The sequence below is a fragment of the Lagenorhynchus albirostris genome, chromosome 1 (assembly GCF_949774975.1).
Source record: "Lagenorhynchus albirostris chromosome 1, mLagAlb1.1, whole genome shotgun sequence".
Taxonomy (NCBI): Eukaryota; Metazoa; Chordata; class Mammalia; order Artiodactyla; family Delphinidae; genus Lagenorhynchus; species Lagenorhynchus albirostris.
Window position 1 is genome coordinate 113,098,897 of NC_083095.1, and position 22,878 is coordinate 113,121,774.

Here is a 22,878-nt window from a genome sequence, read left to right on the forward strand (position 1 = left end):
TGTTAATCAATATATGTTTATTTTATTAAAAGTATGTCAGACACTGTGTTGTGTAACTACTTGAGTAATATTATTTAAATCAATTTCCTGCTATTTAGTAGCTATATTAATTTTGAATAAATTATTTAACTTCTCTGAACACAATTTTCTCTCCTATAAAATAGAAATAATAATTCCTACTTGAAAAGCTACTGTATTACAAAGACTACTTGTAAAGACTCTATTGCACTACCTGCCCTATTGTTGGTGATCAACAAATTGAAGAAATGTTTAATATCATTTATTATATAAACAACTTACTAGAGTAAAAATTTTTGTCCAGCCAAACAAGTGTTAATTTTTCTAATCAGTGATTTTGTTGAATGTCTTTTCTATCTTGGTTCTTTAAATTAGTTGCCATGTTACTAATTAGATGATTAATGCTCCCTCTACAAGCATGATCATGAATGAGGGTTGTGTGGGATAAACTATTTACTTTTTAATGAAATTCAGTGCCGTACCATAATTTTTTTCATGATGACAGATTCAAGTACTTATGATACAGATCTTTCCCCCTTTGTACTACTTGATGTAGCTTTATGTATTTTGGTTGTATGCAAGTCAGTGCTTTATAATTACATGTATTTATACATAATCACATCTCAACAAGTTTATATGTCTCTTTAAGAACATGAATAACCTTATTTTATGTTCTCCATGTCAGAAACTATGAAGGCCCTGATACTTTACCCTACAGACTAGGTGACAAGTTACCCTACCATAATTTCATAGATGCTGGCAGAAGACACGAGGCACCTGGATCAGAGACAGAGAACTTCATTACTCATGACACAGCAGATAGCATGAGCTTCATGTTTGCAACAATTTCTCTTGTCCCTTAAACCCCACAGGGGCAATGTGGTGACAGACCTAGGTGGATGCAAGGAACACAGTGGATTTGTGTCAGTGTTTGAGCTTAGGAAGCCCCAATCTTTTGAAAGCAAACAAGCCAAATTTTGCCCCAGAAAGAGGCACTGTATTTACTGTACTGGTCAGCACACACATCTGTCTTCTACTCCAGAAGAGTGCGGTATCTCTATATACATGCCACGAACATCTGTGAAAGGCTAATCCAGAACAAAGTCAGTCTCCACTCACAAGGTGTACAGAAATTCAAGAGACCCATGAAAAATTGTCTCCAGCACTCCACAGCACTTTAGTAGTCTGTGTACACAGTAGGAAATCAGTAAGTGTTGAAATGAATGAATTTGACCAGAGAATCAAGAAGTCATTGCTGAAAATAACATGACCATCTGTGTGCCCTTTGTGCTGATTTCCCTTTCAATTGAGTTTCTGAGGAAGACACTAAGAACTCAGATATTCATACAAAGATGATGTCGAAAGGTAGTAAGGACCCACATCAGTCAAAGATAGAGATGAATAGGAACAAGGGAGTTAGTTCAGTTAGTGAAGTGTCAAATTGTAGGAGTTCCTTCCTGGGACTATTAGCGAGAGTTGTAATTAGTGGTCTGCTGGTGTTTTACAGCCGGCTCTCCACTAAAGAATAAGGCCCTAATTTGCATTGCTTGCCTATTTTCCTGCTCTGAGTAATCCTACCATAGCCAATTTCAAGCTATCAAAGTGACATCACTGAATGTGGAGTTGGGGAAAGATTTATACAGTCTGCTTTCCAGAGCCATGAGACCAGCTCCAGTACACCACGGGTTGCATTGGATAAAATGGAAGTAATAGTAACAAATGTCCATTCCCCCCAACTCTCATTTTTTGTCTCAGTGTTCTCTCTCAAGATAAAAAGTGTAATGAATGCAATGCTAGTGAGACTTATAGGTAGGGATACCATATTTGATAAATATAGTCTTAGTTGCTTCTTCTAGAGAAAATCAAAAGGATTAAGTTTGCATAAGAGCTGCCTAGCCTGTGAGCAGGACTCAGATCAGGTTGCAACCTCAGCTTCCATCCCCTACAGCAGTATTTTGATGGGTGCCAAAGTCTATTTTTCCCTTCTATGTTGCCCCCAGGTTATAAGGCAAGAGCTTATAGTAGACTACTTCTCACTGGCTTATTCGCTCACTCTTAAGACGTATGCATTTTTTATGGGACCCTAATTGTATTGGCTCAAATGATTTATCTTGCATCAGGAGGAAAAATTACCAAGTTGTGATTCCAGGAGCTGATATATCCTGTGGCCAGCACTTGCCTGCTGGTTAAGGATGCTACCTTTGTTCCATTATCATATTGCTTGCACTTTACAAACAAACTTGACATGTATTGTGAGCATGGAAGTTGCTGAGTTCTTGTACCAAACTTCTGAGAAGAGATCCATGGGATGGATGCATGGGCAGTCAGGCATGCAACTAAGGGAAAAATTCAGGTAGATCTTTGTATCATTTTTGTGTTGATGACCATATTAAGAAATATGCCCATTCTCAAGTAACTATACTTAAACACCACAGGCCAGATGATTCTTGCTCAAATCCAGAGACTCATATACAGTCATTGAAAACCAGCTCCAATATCAGCATATACAGAGAGAACATTGCTGATCATGAACATGATAAGATGTTACTCCTAGGAGCCAAACAGAATAAACAAGGTTTTCCCATTCTCTGCTTCTCCAGTCAGCACAGTCAAACCCCCCAAATCTGCAGGGTTTGGTTTCCTCCGTCTCTCTTCCCTTCTAATTACATCCATGTTTGTTTGTTTGTTTGAAATACTGGCTTTAAAAAGTGTTTCTAGAATACTAGTTTGACAGTGCTAGCAGAGTTGATGACACAGTAGGTTAAACACAGATGGATTTGCCTTTGTTTAAATAACTGTAATTACCTTTTGGCTGGGTATGTGCTTTTTAAAGCTCCATTTCAATTCCAGTAACTGTACCTGAAGATGCAAGGCATACCCATCAGGAACAAACAATACTTATTCTCTATTTAACCCCTGACTGCATTGGGTAAGTAAAGCTAAGAACAGTAAGAACAATGTTTTGGATTAGAGAAATAATGACTTGATTTGTTTTTCAATTTTCAGAGAAGCATATCTTCTGGAATAATAATCTTTGTTCCAGATCCTGAGGCAGGCAAGAGAACTGGGACAGTGTTGATTTCTAGTTACTTGAGATTCTAAATGTATACGTTTATTTGCCTTAAAAAGGAATGTCTAAAAAATAACTGAAAAGAATTCTTCCAATCATTAATTTTTACTGTTATTTACTAAGTAGTATGTGTACTAACAGTAATATATGTCAAATCCTATACTAAATACTAGAGATGAAAAATAAGTTGTATATAGTCCCTGTTTTTGAGAAGTCCATAATCTGAGTGAAAATCAGATATGAGCAAATAATTATCATTATAGAAGGAGTAAATTGAGTATAGTGGTAGCATGGTCAAATTGGTCCTTGGCTGTTAAGTAAAGTTGTTTAAGATCACGCAGTTGAATTTTGTTAACTTCATAGGCTTCTGATCCCTTGTACAACCCTGGGCAGTCACTCCTCTGAGTACCTGCATGAGTTGCAGAGGAATGATTTTGCAGCAGATGGATAGGTTAGGGAAGCCACTTCTTAACTTACTAAGCATAATAGGTGGTTATGCTTGAAACTTTCATAGGTATGAGAATGTCGCTGAGTCCACTGGTTCCAGAAGTCTTCCAGCCATAGGATGTGAGATCCAGGGAGTCAGAGCACAGATGAAGCTATTGAGTGAGAGAAGTAACAGACTTGGAATCAGTGGCCAGAGAAACATTTTAAAAAATAAATAATTAATAATATAATATTCTGTCCCTGAATATTTGTTTCAGTTGGAATCCCTCCAGCACCCACTTCCTGGTTGGCAATTCATTAAACCAGTACTTGGTATATATTTATTGTTTTTCTAAAAGTATATTTTAATTCTCCTGCAAGAATTCTGTAATACCCCTTAAAATAATGAGACAGCCATGGGATAACCTATCACCAGGGCTTGAGTCCGTTATGTTATCTGTGAACGGGGTACTTCCTGAGATACACGAGAGCTTGAGTTTTCTTCACTCTTTGTTCTTTTTCCTTTGTGGTGAGCAGGGCCTCAGGATCTTTCTTTGTACTACCTATCAAAGGTAGACCACTGGGTAGGGTGTGTCTTTATTCTGAGCTAAATTCTGGGCCATGTTTAGTGTTTCTGTTAGCATAGAGCAAATTATAAAAAGGATTCAAAAAATATTGAGAATAAGAGGCTGCTTGGGCTGTGAAAGTCTGGCAACCACCTAATGGCTTAGTCTCTGCCTTTAGGTACTACCAATTTTCATTAGTGATTGGAGAGGGATTGTTAAGAAACTAATTTTCATTATTGATAGGAGACGGATTGTTTAAAATTTCAGGGGATTAAATATTTCAGGGCAGCATATTTCTAAAGAATATTATGATTAAAAGGAATCTGAGGTTTCAGCTTTGAGAAATGTAATTTCTTTGCTATTGTATATTTGATTGTATTTAATGGCCTCTAAGTAAAGCATATTAAGAAGCTGGTATTTCATTAATTTATGAATGATTATATTTTATAAACTATATGTAAATGAATGCTGAGTTTTTCCAGAGAGAGATTACTAAGAAAATTAGCTTTAAACCAAGGAACATTAATACACACAATTTCATATTTACTATAGCTTTGTGCCACAGAAGCCTAGTTTAGGAGTTTAAAAACTAACACCCTAGGGCTTCCCTGGTGGCGCAGTGGTTGAGAGTCCGCCTGCCGATGCAGGGGACACGGGTTCGTGCCCCGGTCCGGGAGGATCCCGCATGCCGCGGAGCGGCTGGGCCCGTGAGCCATGGCCGCTGAACCTGCGCGTCCGGAGCCTGTGCTCCGCAACGGGAGAGGCCACAACGGTGAGAAGCTCGCATACCGCAAAAAAAAAAAAAAAAAAAAACAAAAAAAAACTAACACCCTAAATCAAGACCCTATGTGGTAAGAATTTTAATTAAAGGGACATTTTTTCCCAAATAATAACAATTGCTTAGTCACGAGAAAATTTGGGGGCTGCATATTTTATTTGTTTTCTGTTGTGTAGTATGTGATGTTATGAGTTTAATCTAGGTGCAGATAACGTTATGGGAGGGGTAAGAAAAGTTTCTTGTGTAGGGAATTGCAAGCCTTAGAAAATGCTATATTGTCTCTCTGATAAACAATCTGTTAAGGAAGTGAGCCCTGGAAAGTACACGTAATAATTGAGTTGTTAGAAGTTAATCCCTGACACCTGACACTGTCCCCGTAAGACTAACTTTGAGAAATTTTCAGGGGAGTGTTTAACAGCTGCATTATAGGTTTTCACTTCTGCAACTCATTGTGTGCTAAAACCTAGGACCATTTGGTTGTTTTGCTATGAAAAATATTTTTAATAATTAGAAATATAGCCTGCAATCCCCGTTACTAACAGAATGGTGAATCTTTCACATCCCCTTTCTGTCTTTAAAAACTTAAAAATGATAGCTTTTGAAAAATAATGTAAAAATGAATAATGAGGTAGTAAGCATTTCTGAAACAGTGTATCAAAAGAACAAGGATTTGAAAGGAAAAGCCTGCTTAAAGTACTAAGGAACATTACAGAGTGGTAAGAGATCAATGCCTAGGAAAGGAGAATGTAATTTAGTGGAATACAAAGGCTCTCCTTGGCAACGAGGCCATTTACTCTTTAAAATATCATAGCAGTTTGAATTGGAAATTTTACCAGAGTTCATAAAGTGGAATGAAGGGGTTGAAAAGAAAGTGGTGAAACCACCTCGGTCAAGACCCTCATTAAGGAATCCAGAATTACTTCAGCAATCTTTTAGACCATCTCTCTGTCTCCTTTATCTGTCCTCTAATCCATCATGAACAGCACTGCCAGACTGGTCTTCTTAAAACATTGCTTTCATCATGTTAGCCTCATGGCTACCTACTCACAGCAAGATGGACATGGCAGTTCTGTTCAAGATGAACTGCAGATAAGGGAGTTAGTAATTAGAAAGTCAACGGAAAGAATTCCAGGTATAATAGGATAACATTCACAACAAAAATTGTGGTGATCCAAATATAAAGAAAGATACAAATGAGAGACAATGTGAGGAAGGAAAAGAAACTGTGATGAATGGAAATGGACAAGGCTTGGTACCTCTTGGATATTAGAAGCAAAAGAGAGGAGGGAAGGGCATTAGTGATGTTCTGGAGTCCTGAGAATTTCTAGCTAGCTGCTGTAAGCTGGGTATCTTGAACAAGCATTTAAATTTTTTTGCAGCTGAGTTTCTATATGCCTAAAATACAAGATTGTTAGAATATATAATTTCGTAGGTGGCTTAAGTTTTTCAACTTGGATTAGCTGTTATTAAGGAGTTTAAGCCTCTGCAGCTGGACAAATGGTGATAGTATAAAAATCCGAGACATCAGAAGGTGACATCCAAAATAATTTGCAGGAAAGATAATTGGTTCTAAAATGGATGTCTGTACTTGAAAGTGCTGACAGGTTTGTGGAAATATTCAAGAACACTTAAAAACTATTTATTGATACCCACTGTACTCCAGGCACTCAGCAAAACAAACATGCTCCTTGCCTACTTCAGTGAAGTCAATTCATATACAAATTTACTGTATGAACTAGAGAAAGAGTAATAGAATGAAAGCAAGAAAGAGAAAGGAAACCATTTAAAAATGATGGCATCACTAATCATTAGAGAAGTGCAAATCAAAACTACAGTGAGGTATCACCTCACACCAGTCAGAATGGCAATCATCAAAAAATCTACAAACAATAAATGCTGGAGATGGTGTGGAGAAAAGGGAACCCTCTTGCACTGTTGGTGGGAATGTAAATTGATAAAGCCATTATGGGGAACAGTATGGAGGTTCCTTAAAAAACTAAAAATAGAACTACCATATGACCCAGCAATCCCACTACTGGGCATATATCCTGAGAAAACCATAATTCAAAAAGAGTCATGTACCACAATGTTCATTGCAGCGCTATTTACAATAGCCAGGACATGGAAGCAACCTAAGTGTCCATCAACAGATGAATGGATAAAGAAGATGTGGCACATATATACAATGGAATATTACTCAGCCATAAAAAGAAACGAAATTGAGTTATTTGTAGTGAGGTGGATGGACCTAGAGTCTGTCATACAAAGTGAAGTAAGTCAGAAAGAGAAAAATACCATATGCTAACACATACATGTGGAATCTAAAACAAAAAAAGGTTCTGAAGAACCTAGGGGCAGGACAGGAATAAAGACACAGAAGTAGAGAATGGACTTGAGGACACGGGGAGGGGGAAGGGTAAGCTGGGATGACGTGAGAGTGGCATGGACATACATATGCTACCAAAAGTAAAATAGCTAGTGGGAAGCAGCTGCATAGCACAGGGAGATCAGCTCTGTACTTTGTGACCACCTAGAGTGGTGGATTGGGAGGGTGGGAGGGAGACGCAAGAGGGAGGAGATATGGGGATATATGTATTTGTATAGCTGATTTACCTTGCTATACAGCAGAAACTAACACGACATTGTAAAACAATTACACTCCAATAAAGATGTTAAAAAAAAAACGATGGCAATTCAACTTGCCAGTTCACTATTTTATTGATGTTTGCCCAGAATGATCAAGAGTTGTTAGATAAGAATATGCTGTACCTGACAAAGTTTCATTTCCCTTTGGCCTTGCAGATGGGAACAGCATTGTCCCACTGCACATAATTTGCTATATTTTTTATACAACCATGGCCTCTAAACTCAAGCCGATTACACTCACCCTTTGCTGTCTGTGGGAGATTGGTTCCAGGGCTCTCACAGTTACCAAAATTTGAAGATGCCTAAGTTCCTTGTATAAAATGGTGTCGTATTTCTGTATAACCTATGTACATCCTCCTGTATACTTTCAATCACCTCTAGATTCCTTACAATAGCAAGTAGAATGTAAACGCTATTTAGATAGTTGTAAATGCTATGCAAATAGTGGCTAGCACACAGAAAATTCAATTTTTTCTTTTGGGAACTTTCTGGATTATTTTTTTCCAAATGTTTTCAGTCTGCAGTTGATTGAACCTAGGAATGTGGAACTAGGTAGACACATAGGACTGGCTCATCTCACTCTCCAGCAAGGAACTAGTGATCACTCGAAGGCAAAAGGAAATATGGCTGTGCCAGTTTTACTGAGAGACATCATGTTGGTCTATAATGTAGTTCCCTCCACAGAGATCATCAGTGGTAGTTTAGAGGACTAGATGTGAGTTTCAGTAAAGACAAATATCCTACTTGATGGCCACAGTTCAGAGAACCCAAGAAGTAATGAAGAGAAGATAGAGGAGTCTGGCATGATTAGTACTAGGGGGAAGCTTTATGCTTTGACTTTTATTTCTGTTTTAAGTCAGGGCTTAGACAATTATTTGAGAGGATAAAAGCGGTGTTTTTCAAGATTAGAGCTAACAGAAAAAATGGACTTGGTTGGAGCATCTGTGAGACCTTTGTTCAACATAAAGTTAAATAACTGGCGCCAGGATTGTAGATGAGGGTTAGGCAAGGAATAAGCTCAGCCAAGATGCGTGCTCCTCAGGGCTGAGGCACTCACCAAAACGAGACCAGCAGAGGAAAGAAGTCTAGACCAAAGCTGAGTCAGAAGAGGAAGTTAGTAGCGCTCAGAATACCGCATGGAATGCAATCGCAAATTTATCTTTCTGCCCTTCTGTTTCTTTAATTATTTAAGTAGATAGCTACCCACAAGTGCATGTCTGCCAGAGACTGTTACTAATCTGTTCCTTAGTTGGAGGAATGTGACTAGCCGTAGGGCAGCAGTGGGCCAGCAAACATTCCATCAACTTCAATAATGTTCCTGTTTATACAAGTCTATGATAAAATAATTGCTACCAGTAATGCATAATCTGCTTACACAGGTCTTCTCAATCAGTGCTCCCCACAATACCACTGTGAAGGTAAATTTTGCATTTTCCATATGAGATAATCAAGGTTCATAGAGGTTGCAAAATATTTCCTGGAGTAACTAGACTCTTATGTTCTTCCAATGACTAAGTCCTTGCCTGCTACCCCACTTCAGTGTGTGGTCCTTACCTTTCTCCCTGGTCCTCTGGCTTCTGTCTTGTTCTTTTTAGGTGTTATTTCAGAGATAATGAAGCAGAGATCATAAAAACCAGAGCTTGCTTAATGTCTCATCTCTCCAGTGTCAAGGCCTAGACACTTGACCTTCCATGTTTCGGTCTTCCCTGCTACATGCCAGGGTTGGCTCTAGGGGAGTAGAGAAGAGTAAGATTTATTTCTCATTTTTTGGAAACCTATATTCTAGCAGGGACTTCCATGTAAACAAACAGAATGCGGTTTTACAGGGGTTATGGCAGAAGACTTAGAACAACTGTTCTCCAATGTTTTTCTGTCCCCGTTCAATCAAAAAGTAGGATATCCTTCTCTCAGTAACAAATATTTAATTTTAACCCACAGCTGCTGAGAAGCCCGACTGAAAAGCGGGAGGCATGATCTTCCCCCTTCTTCCTCCTCTCACTCCCCAGCCCCTTCCACTGAGCATCCTGATGTTGAGGTCACAGTCAAGTAGAGTTGGTTGAGATGGGGAGGATGTACTTACATCTACCCTATGGACTGATGAGCATTATGTTCAAGTTTCATTTGAGAGGTCAGTAGGTGTTAGCTTATGCCACTCAGCAAGGAGGCCAGTACCCACAGAGGAAATAGCAGAGTAAACACAGACAAGTAGGGAACAGTGTGATGCCTCTGAGGATCTACAAGGAGTTCAAGATGACTGGAACAAGGAAGTATAGGGAGAAGTCGAAAGAGATGAGACTGGAGGAGACATCGTACCTTACTGGGATGTACAGGGGTTTGTTCTTTGTAGGCACTTGTAGGTATAAGGCATATTGAGTATTAAAAAAAAGACATCTTCAAATTTGTGTTCTAGAAAAATCACTCTGTTGGCAATGTAAAAAATGGGCTGCAAAAATTCTAAGATTAGTTAAGATAGGAAAGCCTGGACTAGGGCACTGTCAATGGGAGAGTTCAAGAGGGAGACAGCTGAATTGTTTTATCAATTCTACAATGCACATTTTTATACTTTATAACAAATGGAGACGCATTTTAATAACTGATGGTGTCTTAAAAACATTAGTAGCCAAGCAGCAGTTGTAAGAGTTTACAAGCCTGCATGCTTGTAAACTTAGTTAAAAGTGCCCTGGGAAAGCGTAATCATTTTATTGTTATTGCTAGTGGTATGGCTGGACAATTGCAATCTCTTAATACTTCAGTTTAGAAAAGCAATGATGATTGGAGGAAGGATCAGAGTCTCGTTTGTCTCTTTTGATGCTTTTGGTAAGGTTGAGAGCCCATCATCACCGAAATCTGCAGCAGAACTATCTGCTTCTGGGAATACAAGAGACAGTAATGGAGCACTGTTTCCCATAATGCCCGATCACTGTTGCTCTTGATGGCTTAAAAGACAGTAATTTGGAAAAAGTCCCAGACAGTGACAATTCTGGGTTGCAGAGTAATTCTGAAAGGTTGAATTTTGAATGAGAAGTTTAAGGAATAACAATTTGTTTTGCTTATACTTTCCTTTTCATATATAGAACAATGTGCATGACATATGACAGTAATCTATGCCATAGACAAAGTCACTTAAAGAGTGCCCTTTCAATTAGTATAAAATTTAAATTCTAATTGCTAAGAAAGCATGGTGTCAGATTAATTTGATTTTTTCACAATGATGTATAAAATAATGCTTTATCTTATGATAGATGGTGCCTTAGTTTTGATGAGATAAAGAATCAAAAAATCATTAGGAATTGGTGATTAATTGGCTGTGAGGAATGAGTCATCAATTACACAAACATAAATAACTCATTCGGTGTTGACAGTAATGGAAATCTTTTCCAGAAGGTGAAAAAAAATGAAAAAAAAATATTAGGATATAACATATCCTAATGTGCTGCAGGGGAATAATTAAAGTATATAATGATCATCAAGAAAAGTGTGTTAAAATGTATGTAAAATAGATCATGTTAAGCAAAAAAGCAATATAGATCATTGTATGTTTATCACCATTAAGTAATGAAATAAATACAAAGAGTTGTTTTTAAAAGGCTGAGAGCACAGCTGTATTAGAGGAGAGGGAGTTAATATGATTTATTGTTAACCTTTACATTGCCTTAATATTCCATAATGCTAAAAAAAGATTAATTATATAACCCTGCCCAATAAATGCCTTGGAAACATAGAAATAAACAGAAGCACTATAATTTGTTTTTTCAGGCCTGTAGTCTTCAATTAATTTAACAACTCCTTTGGATGTAAACAGAGTCTACCAATTTTCTGATTTCTAATGGAAATCAGCAAGTCTCTGAATATTACCAATTAAGCATCAAGCATCCACATGCGGAAGTAGCACATCTTTGTCCCATAATCAGAAAGTACTACTTTCGGGAAACCTGCTTAATTGTTTTCATGCAGTACTCTCCCTGTGCCTTCTCAGAGTTCTTTTTCAATCCGTAGAGACTCCGTATGTTATCAGATCAATTTTGGATTAAAAATAATTACTATGTACTTAGTAAAAATCAGCTTTACCTCTTCTACCTGTGTATCAGATTTCTTAAAAATTACAGAATACTGTATATATTTTTTAGACAATATGTGTTTTTTTCTGTAACAAGATAATCCAAGTCAAGGTATATAGCCTTATACTTTTATACTCAGATGTTATTAAACTCAATAAACTTCTTTTAGTATAATTATGCAAAGAACTAAGGAATAAAACCATGAAAAATATGAAGACTTTTTAATACAACAAATGTTGGATTAGAACACATCCCAGTTTAGCCTGTAAAATTATATCCATTGACAATTATATGTGATCATTGACGTTCCAGATATTTCTGTAGATCTCCTGATACTTTTATCTCATTTGTAACTCCTGTAGTCTAAAGGTCTCCTTTTTCCTTGGGAGAACACTTGAATAGCTGGAGAGGAACCACTTGGGAAGGATTGGGACTATCTTATACAGTAATACAGTGTTTCTAATTCGAAGATAATACCCTTAGAATACATTTTTAAAATTCAAATACTAGCAGCACCTTTACTAGGACAGGCCTGTGATTTCCTCCTACCAAAAAAAAAATAGTTATTAAGAACATGAGGTTTGAGGCAAGACACTCCTGCAATAGAAATCAAGCTCTGCTAGATATTTCTAGGCCTGGGGAAATTGTTCAGTTTACGATTTATTAAAGGTAAAATGGGATTAATGAGAAACCTCAACTCATATTATTGTTGTAAATGTGGAATAATGTAATCATATAAGCAGTAGAGTGTGGTAAGACAAATCCTGGCAGTGCTAACTCTGACTTAGATAATGACCTTTGGGAATGATTCTGAACTATTCTATGCTTCCATTTCCTCACTTATAAAGTGAGAGACATAATTGTAGTTATACCTTATTGGATTTTTTGAGAATAAAATGAGGTAATGCTTGTAAAGACTGGCTATGATGGATAGCATTCTCTCTGGCTCCTGGTAAGCGCCACATAAATATCAGCTAGAATTAGCTAGTTTGCTTTCTACAGTTAAAGATGGCTTAATCCAATCAGCTATACCAGAAAGGGTTGAAATCAAACAGCTTCTTCCCTAGAATTAGACTTCCCTTCAGAATTACTTGTCTGCTGTTGCCTGTGTTGATGACTCCCTGTGACCTCCAGATCATCAAGCCTGGCTCATTTCTTTAACGGATATCCATGAACTTGACCTCTTGCCTATAAGGCAATAATTTACTTACCCACTGTTCTTTCTAGGCTTCACCATTTTTTTGTTATCTAATCGCTCCCAGATTTCTCCTGGTTAGGAAGTCTCTCAGTAAATATTACAAAGATATTTGTGTAGAGCTTCACAGTATTCACCAAGCACTTCTCTATTCATGAGGTGAGGCTATTAGGGCAGGTTTATTTATTGTTTAAGATTCATGTTTGAAATAAAAGTTTTATTATTACTTGATGGATAAGCTCATTAAAGTATACATTTATACAAACTTCTTATAGTAATGATGAAAATGTAAAATTATAAGGAAACACAACCTGATAAAGAACATTTTGGGGACTATCTGTGAAGGTTAAGAGAACATTTTTATTGCATTGCAATTTAAAAATAAAGGTTTAATGAAAGTAAATGACAAACTCAGAGGGGACAGAGATGAATTTTGGATCCATGTCTTCTAACTTAGGTTCAAGTTTGGCCGGAGTTCTTGGATATCTCTGTTCTGATGAGAGAAGCATAAGGGTGAAGTGTGAGGTTCAGGAACATATATATGTGTAATTGATTCCTGAATTTGTGAAAATATGAGGTTGCTCAAAATTCTAGGCTGGCTTGGGAAGTTAAGTTCCACAAGAAGGAAAACATAAAGAAAAAAAATAATTTGTTATTGATAGGAAGAAAACACATAACTCATTTATATAACACTGGGCAGTTTATAAATAATTTTCTCAACCATTATCACAATTGAATGTGTTTCTTTACAAAGTTATTAAAGTAACTTCAAAACACTTGGAGGCAGTTAGTATGGTTGCTATGTAATGTGGTGGAAAGACATTTATTGAGGTACATTTTATGCCATTATTATCCTGTTCACAGAGGAGAGAAAGTAGAAACTGCTTGGAATCAGAGCCTTAGACTGGAGCAAATGAAACTGGAAAAATCCTTTTAGGAACCCGCTCACATAATCCTTTTCCCATATATTTGATGTTTGGGATGTGGGAGGGTCAAGGCAGGGAGAAGGCAAGAATATGGAAATAGGATAGGAGGGAAGCAAGACGTCACACTGAGAGAGCAGTAGTCTTTCTGAAGGTGAGTGTTGCAAAGAAAACAAAATATTCACTGCCCTTTCCTCCTCCTATACTATGCAGTTTCTTGCAGTTCATAGGGAGATGCTGCCAATGCTTCTTTTGTGTTTGCAGTTCTTCATCTCTGACTGTCACCGTGACTATCACAGCCCTTAACCTACAGAGTGTCAATTGGCATTATTCTAGAAAACGATGGAAGCTGTATTAACTCCTTTTTCACAGGTTCAGTGGTGGACTACTTAAGTGTCATCTCCCCCTACCACACACTGTCTCCCCTCCCATCTTTTATTCCTTCCCCCTCTTCTTTCTTTCCTCTTCCTTGATCTCTGTCCCACAATTACTCTTGTCCTGTATTCTATGATCTACAGGTAACTTTTAGTTCAGGTGTGCGACCTTAAGTATATTCTGTTCGTCACTGACATCTTTCTTACCCGTGTGCAGTGGTTTTAATATTTCACATTTATTATTGCATTTGGTCCTCATTTTCAGACATGTAGTTTATGGCATTATTACTATTTATTACCACCTTATCTTTATTAATATTTTGCTTTTAATATTTTGTATGAGTTGTATGATGCATCTTTGTAATTTGTCTAAGATCACCAAATAGGTACAACTGGAAGTATTTGAATTAAGACTGTGGCTACTAAGAGAGATCCAATAAGACAAAGGTTTCCCTTTGTTAAATTAAGCAGCAGAAATGAAGAAACAATCTCTGTGTCAGTGAAAACTGGACAGTAAAATGCTGATAACCTATTTTTGGCTGTTGTAGCCTATTCCAGTGGCAGAGCTGCCCATCTAAACCCAACAGTACGAATTGTGGTGTTTCTGGTGCAAAAGCTGACTCTCAGCTAGAGGTTAGCAGGGGTTTTGCAGTTCAAGTGAGCGGAAGGAGTAGCTGTCATCAATGACGTTAGCCCCTTTTTGGTTGTATAAAAAGACTAGCTTTAATGCAATAAAAAATCAAATTCAGGGCTTCCCTGGTGGCGCAGTGGTTGAGAGTCTGCCTGCCGATGCAGGGGACACTGGTTCGTGCTCCGGTCTGGGAGGATCCCACATGCCGCGGAGCGGCTGGGCCCGTGAGCCATGGCCGCTGAGCCTGTGCGTCCGGAGCCTGTGCTCCGCAACGGGAGAGGCCACAACAGTGAGAAGCCCGCGTACCGCAAAAAAAAATCCCCAATTCAATCTATTAAACTTATTTTAATAAGTATTAATGTTAATATATTTTAAAATTAGTTTAAATTGCAAAGACGGCACATGCTTATTATAAAAACATTGGACATTAACAGATTTATAACATAGGGAGAGTCTTCTCTTTTTCTATCACCCAGTTTCTCTCACTCAACAGAGGTAACTATGGTTTACCAATTTGGTGAATATATTTCTAGAAATGTTCTGTGTATATATAAATGCACATACAAATGTGGGACCATACGAAACATAATATGCAAACTTGCTTTCTGAACATACTATAAGTATTTTTTCATATATACACATATATATTTACCTTATTCACTTTAACGATTGCATCCTTCCCATTGTATAATATACTGTAATTCATTCAGTCGGTATACTGTTGTTGAATATTTAGGTGACCTAGCTTTTGTTGTTACTACAAAAAAAAAGTTGCAGTGAACATTCTTGTATAACAAATTATTATAATCTTGTGCATTTATCTTTAGATACTTCAGATAAGTGGAAATTCTGGTATTGGAATAATCACTAATATTTTAGATGTGTCTCTGAATCCTTGAGATGCCACTTTGGAGTTCAATCTGTGAAGATGCAATATACACAAAACATAGTATCTTTACAATAAAAGTAATTTTTTTTTTTACCATTGCAGACAGACCAAACTTTCAGCAAAACTGGTTTGGTTCTGTTTTTCCTGGAGGTGCAAAGTTCCATATACCTAACAGTTTCAGTTGTCCTCTCTGTGGTACAGTAAAACAATGTGTCAAATCAGGCCATCTATAAAGTTTCAAAGTATGGAACTATCTAAGAAGGCAAGAGATCACTATGTGTGGTAGTGTCCTTTTTGGTACCTCAATAATGGTCCTTGAGTCTTGGATCTTTGCTGCTGTCTGAACCAGCATGATAATCCTTTAACCTTTTTTCACAGCCTTTTTACTACAAAGAGTGGAATTTTTCTTATAAAGAGTCAGTTAACCATTAAAATCATTCCTTTGTGCTCTCTTTCAGAGCCGGTTGGGGACTTTATGGTATTGATAGTATGCCAGATCTCCGAAGGAAAAAAACTCTGCCTATTGTACGAGATGTGGTGAGTCACTCCTGTTTAATTCATTTTGACTGCATACGTTGTCTTTATCTTTATTAGATGTCATACTGTCCTTCTCATTAAATGCCTAGCCTGTAAATATTTCATAGAACAACACACAGCAGAAGCTGGATGCTAGCAAGTGTTATATTTATTATTTCTTTAAAATCTCTTAGATGGAGGAAATAACTCTAACCTTTTGACAGCTTTTAATATTAGTTGAAATTACAAATTGAGTTAAAATGGCCCTATAATTGAGCAGAAAGAAATCACACAGCATGCAAAGTGGGCTGCTGCACCTGGGCTTTGGTGACCACCAGTTTACTTTGCAGTTGAAGGCTATATTTGACAGTCTTCATCTTAACCCAGTAAACTGCTTTATGAAGCATGCAGATAATATTAATCACTTCCTTATTCTCATATATTAAGATCAAGTCTAGCCAAATTAATAAGCTGTTCCACTCTCCAGAGAAAACCATGGCTTCCAAGTCATTAAAACCTTTATTAGCCCTGAACATAACTCTGAATGACAAACTCTCCTATAGGAAATAGGCTGGGGACTGCTTAGAGATGCAAAGAATTGATAATAGTCTGTATTAAATTCTAAAAACAAATAGCCCATCAACATGAAAAAGAAATGTTTTCTATCATTCACAATGTTTTCATGTTTTGCTGGAGGCTCATTCTTAATAGTTTATTATATTAAAATACATTTTCCCTCAGAGAAACTGAAGTTTTCCTTTTAGCAACAACGTGCACAATTTCTTGATACCAGTCATTTTCAATTTTGCTATGAAAACCTTCATCTGAAGGTCATCACTTTAGTTTTAAATTAGGAAAGACAAAATCTTGCCTGGAAAAATCTTTCGCTGGAAAGCATGATATGTCTGTACAATTAGCTCAGATTCCTGCCATTATAGTGTGACATTATTTTTAAGTGTTAGGCTTATTTAACATTATTACACTCTTTTCTCACCTGTCATATGTCTAATTATTTATATTTTGTTTTCTCTGTCACTTGGACACTTCAGGCCATGGTAAGTGACTTTCATTTTATTTAATTAATACTTGGCAGTCTTTTCAAATGTACACTGCTCTTATTCATGGGATCAAAGAGAGCAAGATGGGGAAATAAAAAGAGACATATTCGAATAAGAAGTTTGGGTTCTCCAAGGTTTAACATCTAGTTCAATTCTGAAAGACCAATTTACATAAACAACAGGTACAAATGCAGGCTAAAATAAAATAAAAACATAACTTTAGGGACAGTAGTTGTCCGAGATGGAAGATCATCTTTGGAGGTAAGTCCTGTATAAGTTTACGTGGTAGGAGTGGAGATGGTAGGAGTTTACAAGTGAGGAGTGAGTCACCTGCTCACTTAGGACTGTACTCAACCTAACTGGGCACACTGGCTTTGTAGCTCCAAGGAGATATATTTCTGACCAGATCTCTTATTCCACTGTGACTTCCCTTTGTTCTTAATGGGAGAGAAGATTTAATATTCCCACATAGCACTCCTGATTTCCAGAGTTCTCTATAGCACCATCGGGTATATTATATTGTATATGTTTCAGGTGGGAGCAGCATAATGGTTCTATTTTACAGGGGAAACTAAAGGGATGTGACTCTTATTTAAAATCACCTAAGTTACCAACATTGAGTGAAGAAAACAAGTCTAATGATGATTCTCAGTTGGCAAAATGGACCCTTGCAAGAAAATATTCTGGCCAGATGTGGAAGCATATTTCAGGGAACTATGGACAACTCAAGAATCATCTAGTACCAGTCGTGATTCAGGGCTATCAGACAGATCAGCTGGCTCTGTATCAATGGTTATGTTTTATGAAGGAATGTGATTATGATTGTCTTGGGGAAAAACAATGTCTTAGAAGCCTCTTGCTAGCCTAGAAAACTTGGGCTTCAGGCCTGCCTTGCTGGGCCTCAGTTTTATCATCTGTAAAATGTAGAGCCTAGGTTTGATGATCTAAAGGGACTTTTTCAGCTCTAATGTCCTATGATTCCACATTCTGGATGAACTGGCTGACTACTGAAAATGGTAGGTCCCTATTGACTAAAGTGTCAATAGCGATAGTCTGTACTTTTACACTTTCACCTTCTGCTGAGTAATAGGTACATAGCAGTCACCTCATAATTCTGTGTTTTTTTGGTTCTATTTTAAGACCCTGGCTGCCCGGAAATCTGGACTCTCCCTGGCTATGGTGATTAGGACATCTCTAAATAATGAGGAATTGGTAGGTGCAGAGTCAGTTACTAACTATGCATTGATCGTGGTCTGGGGAAAAGCATTCTGCCTGGGCTGCTTGTTTGTTGTGTTCATTCCAGAGTTCTAGGAATCATTGGGAACGTGGGGAAAGTCTGACCCTAAACAAAGTTTCTCAGGTCCTCAGCTGCACGATCGTACAAATTATCCTGTGCTGCTCAAATACGCGTGCACCTTCCCATCTTTACAAATGCCATTTCATCCTAACACAGTTTGTCACTGTCCACCTAAAAAATCCTGCTAAGTTTTTACATAGTTCACGTTTTGCTTCCTTTTGGAGGCTTTCCCAAACACCCTCCTCCCCTTCTGGCTCAATTATTAGTTTCTTCCACTGGGCTTTTCTAGCATTTAATCATGACCTCCATAGTATAGTATGGTGTAGCATGGTTAAGAGTGAAGACTGCTTGGGGTGAGTCCCATCTGTGCCACTAAATTAGCATTGTTATGTCTGATAAGTTATGTAACTTCTCTGAGCCTGAGTTCTTTCATGTGTATAGTGAGGTGAATAATACAGAAGATTAAGGGAGTGGATGAATATTTAACACGCTTACACGGCCTAGGGTACAGTAAACAATAAATACAAGCTGTTATTCTTATTATTTTTGTTACTACAGTTTGATTATCTTGCATAAGGCTTTCCTTTTAGACTCCATGAAGGTAGCACTATATCCTGTTAGTTGTTCTTGTTAAATATTTTCATCCCTATTGCTTAGTACACTGTCTGACGTAAGATAGAAGCTTTGTCAATTCTTGTTGAATGAAAGAACCAGCATGATTAAAAGGTACAAGTAGGGTCAGGGATTCTTGAATTTTGTTCATTAGAATCACCTGGGGGAGCTTTAAAACATACTTATGTCTGAGTCTCACTCCCATGATTCTGATTTAATTGGCTTCACATATAGTCTGGATAGAAGAGGTTTTTTTGTTTTGTTTTGGTTTGTTTAAACTTCCAGGTGATTCCAATGAGCAGTGGGTGTTGTGCCATGGTAACTGCATCCTGCACAGCCACTCTGCTGGGGCTGTTTTAAAAAAAAAATAATTAATTTTTATGGCTGTGTCGGGTCTTAGTTGCGGCACTTGGGATCTTCGTTGAGGCACGCAGGATCTTTCGTTGTGGTGCATGGGCTTCTCTCTAGTTGTGGTGTTCGGATTTTCTCTTCTCTAGTTGTGGCACATGGGCTTAGTTGCCCTGCAGCATGTGGGGTCTTAGTTCCCTGAGCAGGAATCGAACCCATGTCCCCTTCATTGCAAGGCAGATTCTTTACCACTGGACCACCAGGAAAGTCCCTCTGCTGGGGCTTTTATCCAATACAATTTATCTGTGCCCTCCTTTATTGCAACTAGGTACTCTACCTCCCCCAATTTTAGAGACTTTGTCATTCTTAGAGAATAAAAATGTGGCCACTATTATTACTTGTTTTAAATTTCTATACACTTGCCATTTAAACACCATTATTTATATTTTTCATTCTCTTCTTCCTGTCATTGTCATTTTCCACCCAAAGCCAACCTTTCCTAGGTGTCTATCAGCAAGCTGCCCTCCCCAACCCAGTCAGCCCTTAAGTACTACATCAGCAATAGTACATGTCCCTTTGGATATCTGGGTGCTACAGCAAGTTCAGAACATTTTTTATTGTGCCGTAGGATTTTTAAAATATGGCTGCTTTCCCAGGGGCTTCTTCTTATCTACTGGGTTTATGATGCCATGTAATATTTTCACTATAGTTTGGTTACGAGAGAAAGTAAACATTCTCTGGTATATGAGAAAGCTTCATATTGCTTGCTGAATCTCAAAGTATCCAGTCTTTTGCTTTTGAGGAAATAATCAAGATGGAAGGTTTTTATTGATAGACTCCTAGACTGTTCCTGTCTTATATTTTAAAATTTGCTATTTGGTTTAACGCACAAATACTCATTCCTATGAAAAGTGAAGAGGAAAGCGACAGAAATGAGAGGAATGCTACTACATTTTCTGAGGCTCTGACAGAGACCACACCCTTACTTCATAGTTAAATTAGCTATTGATCTATTGTTCCTTTACTTAAACATATCATTTTGCTTCTTTAGTTTCAGAAGACCTATGTAGAAGATATTTCTGTGTGGGTGTTGAGTGGATGAACAGAGTCCATCATCAGCTCCCTCTAAAACTCATAGAGCCCGTATTCCTGGGGCTCATGTCTCAAAAAGCAAATGAAATATGACTTCTGTACAACAGGCATATTAAATGCCACTCTTGACAAGCTGTCACATTAAGTCATTACATGGGCAACTAACATAAATGCTGGAGCAAATACTTTCCACTTCCCAGTTCGTGAGTCCCAGGCACCCTCAATGTGAAGCATGAAATATTTGCCTTTACATGAAGAAAAAAGGCTTGGCCATGTGGAAAATGGTAGCCCTTCTATTTGAATTAAAGAGATGTGCGGTAAAACGCTCAGTCATCTCTTCCAAGGAAGGAAAGGGCTATAAAGTCTGATGCAAGATGACAGTGGGTCAGCCAGCACCACCTCCACTGACACACTGTTGGCAGTGAGCAAAGTATTGCCAGGCGCCCCGTCCATCACCAATTCCCAGTCACCACAAGGAGCTACTGGGACTGATTGGGGAATCTCCGTCTAATCAGCCCTTAAGTACTACAGCTTTGAAATATTCCCATCTGGTTTAATAACACCAGACAGGATAACAATCTAGTATCCATATACCACAACAATAATCCGCCTGGCATTGCACTGCTCAGCTTTGTGCTTGCTTTCTCAGGGGTAGTTTCCTAGGTTTAGAGCCAAGAGTAGCACAGTCACAGTAAATCCATTCACTATTTCCACAAATATTAATTGACTGTCTTCTGTGTTTCAGGCAGTGTTTCAGATTTTGGAAATAAGGCAGAGAACAACTCATTTAAAAATCCCTGCTGTCATGATGCTTATAGTGAGAGAGGAGCTGAGATACTATGTTCTGTACCCACTGTTGCTATAGTTCATAATGGAAGCTTTTAGTAGGCAGGGGTATTTAGACTAAGACAGGCTTAGATGATGGTTATGAGAAACTCGGGTAGAGTGAGGAATCCAGATCACCAAGGCTAAAAGAGATTCTAGAACACTGTTTGTTCTGTCTGGGTTGGTGTCCATGTTTAGGAGGCTGGCCTAAGGGCAGGCTTATAGGGAGTGTCAGTTCTCATAAAGGGTTGATTTGTCTAGGAGGATAGAGGTCCTTCTTCCAATAACAGGATTCAGGCCAAAGAAAAGGGACTGGCAAGAACTAGGTGTGGGGATAAACAGGATATCAGAGCTGGGTCCTATTCCTAGCATGACCTAGAAAGAAACATGGAAGGAGGAAGCAGGTCAGAACACCTGTCTGGGGCCTGGGGTTCAATCTGGAAGTTGCAGGCTCAGTTCACCCAGGGATTCCGGACTCCCGCTCAGGAACAGGAATCCTTTCATACCACGTGAACAAGTATTGAAGTGATGTGGCCTGAATTTGAATCTCAGCTCCACCTCCTATTGCCTTTGAGAACTCATTTCTTATCAATATGCTTTGTCTCCCTGAGACTTGTTTATCTCATCGTTAAATTAATGTAATAATACTTATCTCACAATTAGGGAGAATTAAAGAAATGTCTTGCCAGGCACAGCAGTGGCAGTCAGGGCAGTGGAACAGGGGCTTAGGATGAAGTATCCAGAGTACCTGCTAAGCCCAGTGCCTCCCTGTCACCTTTGCAACTGAGGGGCAGATTGCAGGGAGTACTGACAGGGGAGTCATCAGCAATGACACCAAATATACAGGTTATCTCTTGTTTACAAGTAGTATTGCTATTGGGGCTGCTTCTTTCCTTCTTCAAGAGAAGGAAATCATGGTCCTTGGCTTGAGAAACATGTTGGTCCAAGTCCACCATTTACTAGCTGAGGGAACTTACGCAAGTTACTGAAATTTTCTTGGCCTCAGTTTTCTCATATGTTTGCTAATTATGTAAGATTTTTGCACCTGTATTCATTAGTAAAATGGCCTATGGTTTACCATGTCTTTGAACAATTGTGGCATCAAGAATAAACAAATTTTATAAAATAAGTAGGGAAGCTTTCCTTTTCCACTTCTCTGGGGTGATATGCATAAAGTAAGTGTTGCTAACCTTGAAACACTGACAAAACTTGCCTCTAAAACCATCTTGCACGTTTTTTTGTTTTTGATTTTTTAGGGTGGTTTTATGACTACTAAATCAATTTATGTAGTATAACAATTCTTTGCATGTTATTTAAACATTTGTTCTTGAGTCAATTTTAATCATTTATATTTTTTCCAGAAAGTTATCCTTTTTTCTAAATTTGCAAACTTAATACTGTCAAATTGTTCATATAATTGTATCATTTATAAAAGCTTGTGCTGTTTTCATCTTATTATTTATTTGTATTTTTTTCCTCTCTTTTATAGAGTCAGTACTGCAAGAGATTCTCTGGCATTAGTTTTGTTGACTCCATATTTTGTTTCTTTGTTTTAT

At 37.9% G+C, this 22,878-nt stretch overlaps 1 protein-coding gene across 2 annotated transcripts in view; it reads left to right on the forward strand.

Moving 5' to 3' along the window:
• The window catches only part of UNC13C (unc-13 homolog C), a 598,728-nt gene that overhangs the window by 178,932 nt on the left and 396,918 nt on the right, over positions 1-22,878 (forward strand). The window contains exons 4-6 of one of the 2 annotated variants that reach the window (XM_060169334.1): positions 16,033-16,111; positions 17,140-17,145; positions 18,289-18,360. In XM_060169334.1, coding sequence (XP_060025317.1) covers positions 16,033-16,111; positions 17,140-17,145; positions 18,289-18,360 — 157 coding nt within the window. The remainder of the gene's footprint in view (positions 1-16,032; positions 16,112-17,139; positions 17,146-18,288; positions 18,361-22,878) is intronic. The other variant, XM_060169325.1, reaches the window with a different exon arrangement.